The sequence below is a fragment of the Oncorhynchus keta genome, chromosome 28 (genome assembly GCF_023373465.1).
Source record: "Oncorhynchus keta strain PuntledgeMale-10-30-2019 chromosome 28, Oket_V2, whole genome shotgun sequence".
Classification (NCBI taxonomy): domain Eukaryota; kingdom Metazoa; phylum Chordata; class Actinopteri; order Salmoniformes; family Salmonidae; genus Oncorhynchus; species Oncorhynchus keta.
This window is the reverse complement of record NC_068448.1, coordinates 39,864,861-39,878,930: the sequence shown is the minus strand read 5'-3', so window position 1 is coordinate 39,878,930 and position 14,070 is coordinate 39,864,861. Positions and strand designations below refer to the sequence as shown.

At 47.2% G+C, this 14,070-nt stretch overlaps 1 protein-coding gene across 1 annotated transcript in view; it reads right to left on the bottom strand.

Moving 5' to 3' along the window:
• Window positions 1-14,070, bottom strand: part of LOC118361110 (cadherin EGF LAG seven-pass G-type receptor 3-like) — a 49,532-nt gene that overhangs the window by 25,294 nt on the left and 10,168 nt on the right. Inside the window, 9 exon segments of the mRNA XM_052483058.1 lie at window positions 123-292; window positions 735-860; window positions 1,018-1,181; window positions 2,168-2,325; window positions 2,851-2,939; window positions 3,027-3,142; window positions 4,084-4,306; window positions 7,194-7,482; window positions 9,678-10,015. Coding sequence (XP_052339018.1) covers window positions 123-292; window positions 735-860; window positions 1,018-1,181; window positions 2,168-2,325; window positions 2,851-2,939; window positions 3,027-3,142; window positions 4,084-4,306; window positions 7,194-7,482; window positions 9,678-10,015 — 1,673 coding nt within the window.

The window sequence follows — 14,070 nt, the reverse complement described above, 5'->3', positions numbered from 1 at the left end:
ACGGGCAGACAGACAGACAGGCAGGCAGGCAGGCTGGCAGACAGACAGACAGACAGACAGACAGACAGACAGACAGACAGAGATAAACTAGTGCAGGTAAGGCAGCACAGGTGTGTAGAGACCTGGAAGACCAGGCTGGTGTACTGTCCGGCCTGTGCCTGCAGCAGGGTGCCCTCCCTGGCCCGTGTCCTAAACACCAGCCCCAGGTACCAGGGAGTGGAGATGGTCACGTCATTCTTCAGGTCCCACCAGAGGGCACTGTTTCCCAAGAAACGATGTGGGTGGGGCATCACTTTAGGGGGGAGAAGGACTAGAGTCAGTGAGATGTGTGAGTGTACTGTAGGTGTTCATCACAGGAGGTTGGTGGCACCTCAATTGGGGAGGACGGGCTTGTGGTGACGTCTGGAGTGGAATCATTGGAATGGCTTCCTTCTAGGTTAATTCTCCTAACCTGCTAGGTTAATTCTCCTAACCTGCTAGGTTAATTCTCCTAACCTTCCTTCTAGGTTAATTCTCCTAACCTTCCTTCTAGGTTAATTCTCCTAACCTTCCTTCTAGGTTAATTCTCCTAACCTTCCTTCTAGGTTAATTCTCCTAACCTTCCTTCTAGGTCAATTCTCCTAACCTGCTAGGTTAATTCTCCTAACCTGCTACGAAAAAGTCAATTACGGTCATAGCTGCATCGAAGTGGCATGTTTTTAAGGAATCTCGATACGTTTCTGTGTGTTTCTCACCATGGCTGCAGTCCTTCCCTCCAAACCCTAGGGGGCAGTCACACGAGAATGTCTCCCAACTCACTCGGCAACTTCCTCCATTCTGACACGGGTTGGATTTACAGAAGGGCGACTTGGCACTGCAGCCTATCAGAACCGGAGAAGACCAAAGCACGTTAAACAAGCTTATTATTATTAATTTCCACTTCAGTAGCATTTTCACTTTGGCAAGGCATGACTAAGATGACACTTTAATGAGGTGAATGTTAGGAATGACCTCACAGTGTGGAACAACCATACAGACCGGGTAGGGTTCCGTTGTTAGCGATGTATCCAGCCAGGTCCAAAGGACTGTTGTCGATGTGGAGGTCTTTCATACAGCCGATAAACTCTCGGGTGTGGAACGGAAAATTATCTGGCGTGTTGGGCACTCCGCCCAAAAACAAGGGACCGGTGAGATCCAGAGATCTGAGGAGGAGAAATGGAGAGAGAGAGAGAGAGAGAGAGAGAGAGAGAGAGAGAGAGAGAGAGAGAGAGAGAGAGAGAGAGAGAGAGAGAGAGAGAGAGAGAGAGAGAGAGAGAGAGAGAGAGAGAGAGAAAGAGAGAGGGAGAGAGAGAGTGAGAGAGACAGAGTGAGAGAGACAGAGTGAGAGAGACACAGAGAGTGAGAGAGACACAGAGAGAGAGAGACACAGAGAGAGAGAGAGAGAGAGAGAGAGAGAGAGAGAGAGAGAGAGAGAGAGAGAGAGAGAGAGAGAGAGAGAGAGAGAGAGAGAGCGAGAGAGAGAGCGAGACAGAGACAGAGAGAGAGAGAGAGAGAGAATGAGAGAGAAAGAGAGAGAGAGAGAGAGAGAGACAGATGGAAGAGAAGAGCACAGCATTATTAGATGTTGCCCTTGTACTTTCCTCAGGACTTACAGAGCACAGCACCAGTGATGTGGTGACTTGTCAAGTCTAGACAGGAAGAAGAGGCTTAAGTGGCAATGCTGAATGGTTCACCCTGACACTGACTTGCAAGTGAAGCATACAGTCACGTGCAAGTCAGTTTGAGACTGTTTGAGGTTGTGGACAGGTGTCTTTTATACTGATAACAAGTTCAAACAGGTGCCATTCATACAGGTAACGAGTGGTCTGTGAGAGCCAGAAATCTTGCTTGTTTGTAGGTGACCAAATACTTATTTTCCACCATAATTTGCTAATAAATTCATTAAAAATGATTTTCTGGAATTTTTTTTCTCATTTTGTCTGTCATATTTGAAGTGTACCTATGATGAAAATTACAGGCCTCTGTCATCTTTTTAAGTGGGAGAACTTGCACAATTGGTGGCTGACTAAATACTTTTTTGCCCCACTTCACGTGTGTGTGTCTGTGTGTCTGTGTGTGTATGAGAGAGAGAGAGAGAGAGAGAGAGAGAGAGAGAGAGAGAGAGAGAGAGAGAGAGAGAGAGACTCACTTCTTGGAGCTGGTCTGCTTGCCCTGAGCAGCACAGCTGTAGTTGCTGAGCTGTGTTCCGAAGCGCAGCGACACGGCCGTGTCACAGTCATCCACACTGACCACCGCCACCTTCTCATCAGACGGACCCTGAGCCTCCCCGCTCACACTGCGCTTGGGCTGGGGCAAAGACAGGGACAGTGAAATATAACACACACACACAGAACATACACACACACACACACACATACCCCAAAACACCCTGCTGTACTCTTGCTGCTTGTGCTGAAACAACAGAGAGATAGTGAAACACAGTACACAGACGAGTGTGTTGTCAGAGGTGGCTACGACGGCGCTGCAGGGGAGAGCAGCCTTTTCACCACCTCCTGACCAATTCTGCTATATTGTGTGTTTGTATTTTATTTTCTGATCTCAACTTGTTTTGCATTCCCGTGTGTATTTATTCCTTGTGTTGTTGTTTGTTCTATTCTTTTTTCTACGTTTCCCTCGGCGTTGTTGGGAAGCGAGCGTTTCGCTGTTGGTCTAGGCTCAGAAAGGATTTGATTTGATGTGAGAAAGGGGACGACAGCTTGACACTGGGGGGCTGACAGAAAGTGGAGAAGCGAAGAAAATGTAAACAAGTGCATGTGCAGCAGAGACACAGACACACACACACACACACACACACCACACACTGAGACACACCTTGTTGTAGTAGTGGATGTGGACAGTGTGCCAGTTGCCATCGGCTACGCCCCCAGGTAGGAAGGGGCTCACCTGAGTGGACGATTCACCTGGGGACAGATAGGTCAGAGGTCACACTCAAAACCAGGGTTTCACCTACCATTATACAGGTTAGACACACACAGATAGACACCCACCTGTGGAGTACTTGAGCACCACCTGGCCCTCCAGGATCTCCAGAGCCAGGAAGTCGTGTTTCTCGTTGAAGCGTCCGTTGTAGAAAAGGAGGCCACTGCTCTCCAGGGTGGCGAAGCTGTAACACACCACCGCCATGCCAGGGCGCTGTGAGTTAAAGCCATCCCTCGCACATCCACCCCAGGGATGATGTGGTGTCAGCCCCCCGGTGTTACATACGGGCTATAAACTCTACTACACTGTGCTCTACACATGGTACCGTGTCACTCCACTGCAAATCTCTACTGCAAGGCTATATGAGTGTGTGCTAGAATATATTAGTATATAATATTAGTATATAATAGTCGTATATAATAGTAGTATATAATAGTGGTATATAATAGTAGTATATAATAGTCGTATATAATAGTAGTATATAATAGTGGTATATAATAGTCGTATATAATAGTAGTATATGATAAAATATCCGTTCCAGTGGACCTCTGAGTCATAGGATTTAGTTACACCTGAGATCAGTACGAACAAGTACGAAAGTGTCCGCGCTCGCTACTGTAAGTCGCTCTGGATAAGAGCGTCGCCTAAATGAATCCAATGTAAATCACATTTATGACCACTTCTCCCTAGCAACCACCCTCTGACCAATCAGAACACGCCAAGGGGCCAGGACAGGTCCCAAATGGGGCCAAAACGACAGATGAAAGAAAGAGCAGGAATTGGAGAAAAGCTGCTAAAAAGACTGATCGAAAACAAAGAGACAGAGAGAGAGAGTGATGAGAAAACAAAGAGACAGAGAGAGAGAGTGATGAGAAAACAAAGAGACAGAGAGAGAGAGTGATGAGAAAACAAAGAGACAGAGAGAGAGAGATGAGAAAACAAAGAGACAGAGAGAGAGAGTGATTAGAAAACAAAGAGACAGAGAGAGAGAGAGAAAAGACAGAGAGAGAGAGACAGAGAGAGAGAGAGAGAGAGAGAGAGAGAGAGAGAGAGAGAGAGAGAGAGAGAGGGGGGGGGGGGCGACAGGAGAAGAAAGAGAAAAAGAGAAAGACGTTGAGTCCTCACGTGAGAGAGATGGAGAGGTGGAATCTCTGGCGGAGGCCTCGGAACATGACAAAGGACTTGGGGGGGAAGGAGCGTGCGGGGACAGTGCAGTAGGGCCGCTCGCACCCTCCTGCGGGGCACTCACAGCGGAACCCCCCTCCAGACAGCTCCCTGCACGTCCCCCCATTCCGACACACCCCAGGGACACAGCGACCCTGGCGCCTGTCCCACTCACACCGCTCGCCTGGGAAGGAGAGGGGGACACAGGTTACTATACATACAGACCATACACACAATACTGTACACGACAGCCCCAATCAATGCAAATACAGAAACCTAAAGTATGCGTGGTCCACATAGTATCCTACCTATATGGACCATACAACAGGCATAAAAGCAAAAACAAAGGACAATAAGCACAAATACAACCGAAACCTAAAACAAGAACCAGCGAATACAACATCCCAGCTAGAGCCATAGTCTGCTCCAGCCGTCCTCACTGACAATGAGCTGGTGCATGAACACAGTGTGGGGATGAGCTGCCTTCAACTGCAGACACACTGCTCCTCCAAGCCTGCGGAGGTCCATGGAGACATGCTGATCATGTTAAACCTGCAGGCTAGGCCTTTTGTACGGGCGGGCCTGATGTTGTCTCGGGGTTGGCACAGTGTTTGTGTTCAGCATCGAGGCACTACTGGGGTGAATGCAGCCACCGGCACTGGTTTAAAAAAGGTTTTAAAAAAACAACCACTAGCCAGACAATTGTGCTTTGTGGCCGAGACTGCAGAGTGCCCCGTATGTTTCCTCACGCACGAATGGACACGCGCACAAACTGACTGACTGCACCCCCCGGTATGATGGGTAAGGCGTTAAAACATGCCAGGGTTCTGCGCATAAAAGCATCAAGAGTTTAAACGGCTTTCACCCCTCTCCCCCCCTCCCTCGCTTCTATTCCCCCGGACCCCCAGGCAGCAGCACTCACTGCCAGCTGGTCCTGCCAAACACACACCAACACTACAAATCACCCCCAGGACACACACACACCCACACACCACCACCACCACCAAATTACATTATGTTTCTCTCGATCTTTCTCACACATGCACGCTCACACACACACACACACACACACACACACGCACACACGCACACACGCAAGCACACACACACTGATTTAATAATATTAAAATAAATAAACAGATATTAATAATCATTAATTATTTGTCTGGTGAGACAGACAGACAGACAGACAGACAGACAGACAGACAGACAGACAGACAGACAGACAGACAGACAGACAGACAGACAGACAGCAGGCAGGCAGGCAGGCAGGCAGGCAGGCAGACAGCAGGACAGACAGACAGACAGACAGACAGACAGACAGACAGACAGACAGACAGACAGACAGACAGACAGACAGACAGACAGACAGACCAGAGCTAAGATCAGCTCTTTCATCTACCCCGGCAAAGAACGGAAGATTCTTTTCACTTTGCTGACCCTCCTATCATTCTCTACTGTACAAATCTGCACTCACTCAACACACTGACGGCCCACTCAAAAGAAGATAGGGAGCAGAGATCAGCTCCTACATTCATGTTCTCCACAGACGTACACGGATAAAGAGCAATTACTGTACGATTGCTCTCCCTAAGGTGAACATATTGCACTTACGCTCTCCATTCTATCGGTGCCTCTCTAACTCGCTTTTCCACGGAGGAACTGAGCACTATTTCTGCTCTCCTCCCCCCTCTCCTCTCCCTATTTTCTTCTCCCCACGCCCCAGTCCATCCTGACTTCCCCTCTTCCTCCCTCGTTCCCTCATCCCTATTCCTGCACATCCGTAAAACAATCTTCCTATTGGCATCGATCCGTTTCTCCTGAGCTCTACTTCTCCCCCCTCTCCTGTGTTCTATTCCTCGCTCCTCTCTTCCTCATTCTCTCTGTATATCTACTTTTCTCTCTCTCTCTCTCCAACTAATGCATTCACACCCCTTCCTTAACAGGATGTTTTATTCATCAAAGCCGTCGCTACCCCTACGGCCCCTCAACCTACCCCTTCTTTTGCTCCCACACATGGTACACAGAGGCAGTCTCTCTCTCTCTACCTCCGTCCTTCTGTCTCCCTCTACCTCCTTCCCTCTCACTTTCTCCCTGTCTCTCTCTGCCCCCGCTCCCATTTCTCTACCTCCTTCCCTACTCTCTCTCTACATCCTTCTTTCTCTCTCCGCCTCCTTACCTCTCTCTTTCCCTCTCTACACCCTTCCCCTTCTCTCCCTTTCTCTGCCTGGCTCCGCTCTCTCTGCCTCAGATGCCCTTTCTCCTTCTTCCTAATTTACCTCCTCTCCCTGCCTTTATGTCCTCGCGTTACTCCTGCTCCATCTCTCCCTCTCTCCTTTATCGCTCTCTACCCCAAGTAGATCCTGTCCTTCCTCCCTGTCTTTTATTATTTCCCTGGACATCTTTCACTCTCTCAATATTAAATGCCCGTGTTAGTTGTCTGCAGTCCTTTGAAACAACTCATACCATCACAGGCGATACAGAAAATCATCAAAACCCTCCTCTCTATTTCCCATCAGTCTCTATTTTCTCTTTATCTTTGCAATTCTCTTTCTTCATCCCCCGGGATCTCTCTCTCTCTGTCTCTCTCTCTGTCTCTCTCTCTCTCTCTCTCTCTCTCTCTCTCTCTCTCTCTCTCTCTCTCTCTCTCTCTCTCTCTCTCTCTCTCTCTCTCTCTCTCTCTCTCTCTCTTTCTCTCCTCTTCACTCATGAAAGAAAAGTGCTGGCTCACCTCAAGCTTTTTTTGATCTGGAATGAAAGAGGACATGAAACACCTCTAAAATATGCATGAAATCTATTCTCCATCATTTCCACCCTGAGACTGTATTGCAGCTATTCCCAGGGGACACGAGCAGAGATGGGAAACCACCACGTGTAGTCCTGCATTCCTGTGAATGTGAGGATATACTACTACTCACTGGGACAAACACACACGTTTCATACACAGCAACACCAAAACACCACACAGTTAGACAGACAGAGCCAATCAGACAAACCACCCCAACCAACCCCCGGCCCTCACCCCCGCACCCACGAACAGCGACAAAACACCCATTAACTGTGTAGTCTACCGGTGTAGTCCTCTCTGCAGATGCAGGTGTAGCCTCCTTCCCTGCGAGCGCACACCCCTCCGTTGAAACAAGGGTTGGAGTAACACAGGTTGATCTCCGTCTCGCAGTAGTCCCCAGTGAAGCCTGCGGGGCAGCGACAGCGCAGCCCGGCGATGGGGTGGATGGGCCGGAACAGGACGGAGGGAGAGGAGATGAAGGGAGCAGAGCTGTTGAAGCGAAGCACCGAGACGCACTTCATGTAGTTCTGACACGGCTCCCGCAGACACACGTTGTCATCGAAAGGAAGCACCTGCATTACAACACACACATCATGGTTTCTCTTCAACGGACGGGTGGGACAGGGACTGAGTGAAAAAGAGTGGTGGACAGAGAGAGAGAGAGAGAGGGAGAGAGAGAGAGAGAGAGAGAGAGAGAGAGAGAGAGAGAGAGGGAGAGAGAGGGAGAGAGAGGGAGAGAGAGAGAGAGAGAGAGAGAGAGAGAGAGAGAGAGAGAGAGAGAGAGAGAGAGAGAGAGAGAGAGAGAGAGAGAGAGAGAGAGAGAGAGAGAGAGAGAGAGAGAGAGAGAGAGAGAGAGAGAGAGAGAGAGAGGAGAGAGAGAGAGAGAGAGAGAGAGAGAGAGAGAGAGAGAGAGAGAGGGAGAGAGAGAGAGAGAGAGAGAGAGAGAGAGGGAGAGAGAGAGAGAGAGAGAGAGAGAGAGAGAGAGAGAGAGACACAGGGTGTACATAAACTATGCTCATGTAGATTAATTACAGTAGGTGCTTACATCTACTGTATATGTTGGTATGTATTAGTGTAGTAGTGTGTTAGTGTGTTAGTGCATTAGTGTGTTAGTGTATTAGTGTGTTAGTGTGTTACTTTGTTAGTGTATTGATGTGTTTGTGTGTTAGTGTGTTAGTGTATTAGTGCATTAGTTTATTAGTGTGTTAGTGTGTTAGTGTGTTACTGTATTAGTGTGTTAGTGTATTAGTGTGTTAGTGTGGTAGTGTGTTAGTGTGGTAGTGTGTTATTGCATTAGTGCGTTAGTGCATAAGTGTATTAGTGTGTTAGTGTGTTAGTGTATTAGTGTGTTAGTGTGTCAGTGTTTTAGTGTGTTAGTGTGTTAGTGTGGTAGTCTGTTAGTGTGGTAGTGTGTCAGTGTTTTAGTGTGTTAGTGTGGTAGTATGTTAGTGTGTTAGTGTGGTAGTGTATTAGTGTGTTAGTGTGTTAGTGTGGTAGTCTGTTAGTGTGGTAGTGTGTCAGTGTTTTAGTGTGTTAGTGTGGTAGTATGTTAGTGTGTTAGTGTGGTAGTGTATTAGTGTGTTAGTGTGTTAGTGTGGTAGTCTGTTAGTGTGGTAGTGTGTCAGTGTTTTAGTGTGTTCGTGTGGTAGTATGTTAGTGTGTTAGTGTGTTAGTGTGTTAGTGTGGTAGTCTGTTAGTGGGGTAGTGTGTCAGTGTTTTAGTGTGTTAGTGTGGTAGTATGTTAGTGTGTTAGTGTGTTAGTGTGTTAGTGTGTTAGTGTGGTAGTCTGTTAGTGTGGTAGTGTGTCAGTGTTTTAGTGTGTTAGTGTGGTAGTATGTTAGTGTGTTAGTGTGGTAGTGTATTAGTGTGTTAGTGTGTTAGTGTGTTAGTGTGGTAGTCTGTTAGTGTGGTAGTGTGTCAGTGTTTTAGTGTGTTAGTGTGGTAGTATGTTAGTGTGTTAGTGTGGTAGTGTGGTAGTGTATTAGTGTATTAGTGTGTTTGTGTGGTAGTGTGTTAGTGTGTTACTGTATTAGTGTGTTAGTGTGTTAGTGTGTCAGTGTTTTAGTGTGTTAGTGTGTTAGTATGGTAGTCTGTTAGTGTGGTAGTGTGTCAGTGTTTTAGTGTGTTAGTGTGGTAGTATGTTAGTATGTTAGTGTGGTAGTGTGGTAGTGTATTAGTGTGTTAGTGTGTTAGTGTGGTAGTATGTTAGTGTGGTAGTGTGGTAGTGTATTAGTGTGTTAGTGTGTTAGTGTGGTAGTGTATTAGTGTGTTAGTGTGTTAGTGTGTTAGTGTGTTAGTGTGTTAGTGTGTTAGTGTGGTAGTGTGGTAGTGTATTAGTGTGTTAGTGTGTTAGTGTGGTAGTCTGTTAGTGTGTTAGTGTGGTAGTGTGGTAGTGTATTAGTGTGTTAGTGTGGTAGTATGTTAGTGTGTTAGTGTGGTAGTGTGGTAGTGTGTTAGTGTGTTAGTGTGTTAGTGTGGTAGTCTGTTAGTGTATTAGTGTGGTAGTGTATTAGTGTGGTAGTGTGGTAGTGTGGTAGTGTATTAGTGTGTTAGTGTGTTAGTGTGGTAGTGTGGTAGTGTATTAGTGTGGTAGTGTATTAGTGTGTTAGTGTGTTAGTGTGGTAGTGTGGTAGTGTATTAGTGTGTTAGTGTGTTAGTGTGTTAGTGTATTAGTGTGGTAGTGTATTAGTGTGTTAGTGTGTAATGACGAATGTCTATTTGCATATATATTCCTGACTGATCTGTGTGTTTCTCCTCCTCCCCGTACCTCCATCTGTGCCAGGGAGGTGAGGCGAGGCCGGTTGAGGTAGAGTTGCTCTTCTAGGGCTTCGGAGGGGAAGAAATTACCCCCTGGCAGCGCCGCGGTGAAACTAACATTCAGGATGCCCCCCGCCTCGCCGTCCGGCTGGATGTTGAAAACAAACACGTCCTCCGGAGGTACAGACAGCACTGCCGACACCCCCTCCAGGAAGTGACCAAGCAGAGGGGACAGGAAGTGGTCCTGGGACATGTTTTGAAGGCGCACCGTCACGCTGCTGCTCAACATGTCCTCTGTGATGATGAGCACTCGGAGGATGCACTGGGCCGAGATGCTGTGGATACCGTCTGAGAGAGAGGAGGAGAAGGGGGGGATGGGGAGGAGAGAGAGGGGCGTGAGGTTGCAATGTCAGTCTCTAGAGATACATATATTTACTTAGCGTGAGCCACCGTCTTACAAGTGCATAATCTTCCCCTGCCCCCCACTTATACATACAAGTGTGCACACACACACACACACATAAAACGCACGCACGCACACTTACATTGTCTATCAGTGCAAAGAGCACATTTATCCTCCCTTTTATCATCCCCTTGTCAAAGGATAATTAAACTACTTTTCCACAGATTGACCAAATGTATTACTATAAAAGCAATGATGGGAGTACAATATAATCAAAAAGATAATATAATTTGAAACCACAAAAGACCCCCATGGCTAAGAGCTTGGTACTGTAGAGTACAACAGAGAAAGAGAGAGAGAGAGAGAGCGAGCGAGAGAGAGAGAGAGCGAGCGAGCGAGAGAGAGAGAGAGAGAGAGAGAGAGAGAGAGAGAGAGAGAGAGAGAGAGCGAGAGAGAGAGAGAGCGAGAGAGAGAGAGAGAGAGAGAGAGAGAGAGAGAGAGAGAGAGAGAGAGAGAGAGAGAGAGAGAGAGAGAGAGAGAGAGAGAGAGAGAGAGAGAGAGAGAGAGAGAGAGAGAGAGAGAGAGAGAGAGAGAGAGAGAGAGAGAGAGCGAGAGAGAGGGAGAGAGAGAGAGAGAGAGAGAGAGAGAGAGAGAGAGAGGGGGGAGAGAGAGGGGGGGTTGATGGAGCTACTGAAAGAAAAGGTGAGAAAGGAGAGAAAGGAGGCAGGATGAGAATATTGACACGGGGGAGGGGTGTGGTGGCAGCTGGTTTGATTACAGGATTATGAGGAGGCCGACTCTCTATTGACCTCACACATACTCGCATCACGCACACACACCAGACGTTAATAAATGAACAGCCAGAGGGTCGGGCAGGATTGTAAGAGGAAGGCTTAAACCAAAACTAATTTCCCCATGTTCAAGAAATAATATGAGAAAAAACATTGGATATTGGCGACTTTCTCTCATTGTAAAAAGAGAAACAAATTATATAGCAGAATTACTGCTCAGGCAAAGGATATTACACTTTTTGGCTGTCAATGAATAGCTTGCAAAAAACGCATTTCTAATTACTCCTGATACCCTTTCTTATTGAAATGAGAAGTATCGTAGTTAAGAGGATAATCGTGTGTGATTTGGCCCACATGCCTGGCTTCTGTCCAGCAGCCAGCTACATAGCTAACTCAGAAACAGGTAGATACAATGAGCTGCAATATAGGCTAATCCAAAACAGTACAATATAACCGAGCTAGCAGCTAGCCAAGTCAGGTGCAGATAGGCTACATAGAGTACAAAAGAACAGTGCTATTAGCTAGCTAACTTAGGAACTGAATGTTGTAACATACAGTCTAATAATATAACCCAGCTAACAGCTAGTAGCTAACTCACTCAGAAACAGATAGCTCCAGTGAGTGCAAAAGAACTCAGACCTAATGCCATAGCTACTGGCCCTCTGAAGCTAAGCCACTGTTCTAGAGCACGTCGCTCCTCTTTAAACTTTTATAACCCTCCCCAAACCATAAATGAAGGTTATTTGGGATTTTTTAGCACAGAGGGAGAACAAGTGTTTGTAAATAACACTATGTGAGTTTGGCTAACGGGGACGTTTTAGGCGCTCTTCTAGGTAGACTTGGCTAACGGGGACGTTTTAGGCGCTCTTCCAGGTAGACTTGACTAACGGGGAGGTTTTAGGCGCTCTTCTAGGTAGACTTGGCTAACAGGGACGTTTTAGGCGCTCTTCCAGGTAGACTTGGCTAACGGGGACGTTTTAGGCGCTCTTCCAGGTAGACTTGGCTAACGGGGACGTTTTAGGCGCTCTTCTAGGTAGACTTGGCTAACGGGGATGTTTTAGGCGCTCTTCTAGGTAGACTTGGCTAACGGGGACGTTTTAGGCGCTCTTCTAGGTAGACTTGGCTAACGGGGACGTTTTAGGCTCTCTTCTAGGTAGACTTGGCTAACAGGGACGTTTTAGGCGCTCTTCTAGGTAGACTTGGCTAATGGGGACGTTTTAGGCGCTCTTCTAGGTAGACTTGGCTAACGGGACGTTTTAGGCGCTCTACTAGGTAGACTTGGCTAACGGGGACGTTTTAGGCGCTCTTCTAGGTAGACTTGGCTAACGGGGACGTTTTAGGCCCTCTTCTAGGTAGACTTAGCTAACGGGGACGTTTTAGGCGCTCTTCTAGGTAGACTTGGCTAACAGTGCTTTTACAGCCTCCAAGATATAAGCAATGCTTCCCTTCCTAAAGCTCAGCTGGAAAAAGCAAGCTTCCTGCTGCCTATATCAGTAACTGCAGTCATATCAGGGGTTGGCCTTTTCAAATGGATGGAAATGATTACGAGTTAACAACATCACATGTAGCGCAAACAGTCACCTAGAAAGAAACACACACAACAACCATAGAAAGGCACACATCCATAGCCTGCATGCATTCACACTCTTGCACGTGTGAACACACACACATTACAGGCAGTGGTCTGACATGATTTCCGCGCTCTGTTTGTTTTAAAAGCCCTTCTCCCCCTGAGGTCTGAACACTCATTACTCTCAGTGCAGAACGGAATAAGCCACACAGTTAAAAGGGCTCTCTCTCTCTGCAGGCTTACACTGCATCTTTACGATACATTAAACCACACTCACACACACACACACACACACACACACACAAACACAGATGTACAGATACACACACAGACGCACGGATGCACACACACATCCACACGTACACAAAAACGTACACACACACACACATTACTCTGCCATATTAACAAACACACATAAGGCATAAGCATAGAAATGCATTGTACTTATACAGATGCTTAAAGTCTCAATGATCTAAACTACACATTATCCTCCTTATTCCTACCCAGATGTACAGATCTATCTACCGGGTCACATGGAAGGTACACTACATGGCCAGAACTATGTGGACACCTGCTTGTCGAACATCGCGTTCCAAAATCATAGGCATTAACATGGAATTGGTCCCTCTTCTGGGAAGGCTTTCCACTAGATGTTGTAACATTGCTGCGGGGAGTTCCATTCAGCCACAAGAGCATTAGGTACGTCGGGCACTGGTGTCTGGCGATTAGGCCTGGCTCGCAGTCGGTGTTCCAATTCCTCCCAAAGGTGTTTGGTGAGGTTGAGGTCAGGGCTCTGTGCAGGCCAGTCAAGTTCTTTCACACCGATCTTGACAAACCATTACTGTTCGAACCTCGCTTTGTGCATGGAGACACTGTCATGCTGAAACAGGAAAGGGCCTTCCCCAAACTGTTGCCACAAAGTTGGAAGCACAGAATTGTCTAGAATGTCAGTGTATTCTGTAGCATTAAGACTTCTCTTCACTAGAACTAAGGGGCCTAGCTTGAACCATGAAAAACAGCCCCAGACCATTATTCCTCCTCCACCAAACTTTAGAGTTGGAACTATGCATTCGGGTAGGTAGTGTTCTTCTGGCATCCGGCAAACCCAGATTTGTTATTTGGACTGCCAGATGGTGAAGCGTGATTCATCACTCCTCTTTCCACTGCTCCAGAGTCCAATTGTGGTAAGCTTTACACCACTCCAGTCGATGCTTGGCATAGCTCATGGTGATCTTCGGCTTATGTGCGGCTGCTCAGCTATGGAAACCCATTTCATGAAGCTCCCGACAAACAGTTCTTGTGCCGACGTTGCTTCCAGAGTCAGTTTGGAACTCAGTAGTGAGTGTTGCAACCGAGGGCAGACCATTTATACACGATCCGCGCTTCAGCACTCGGCGGTCCTGTTCTGTGAGCTTTTGTGGCCTACCTACTAAGCCGTTGTTGCTCCTAGACGATACCAGCAGAAAGGGCAGACATTTAACGAACTGACTTGTTGGAAAGGCGGCATCCTATGACGGTGCCAAGTTGAGAATCACTGAGATTTTCAGTAAGGTCATTCTACTGCAAGTGTTTGTCTATGGAGACTACATGGCTGTGTTCTCGATGTTATACATTTTATACACAGCAACAGGTGTGGCTA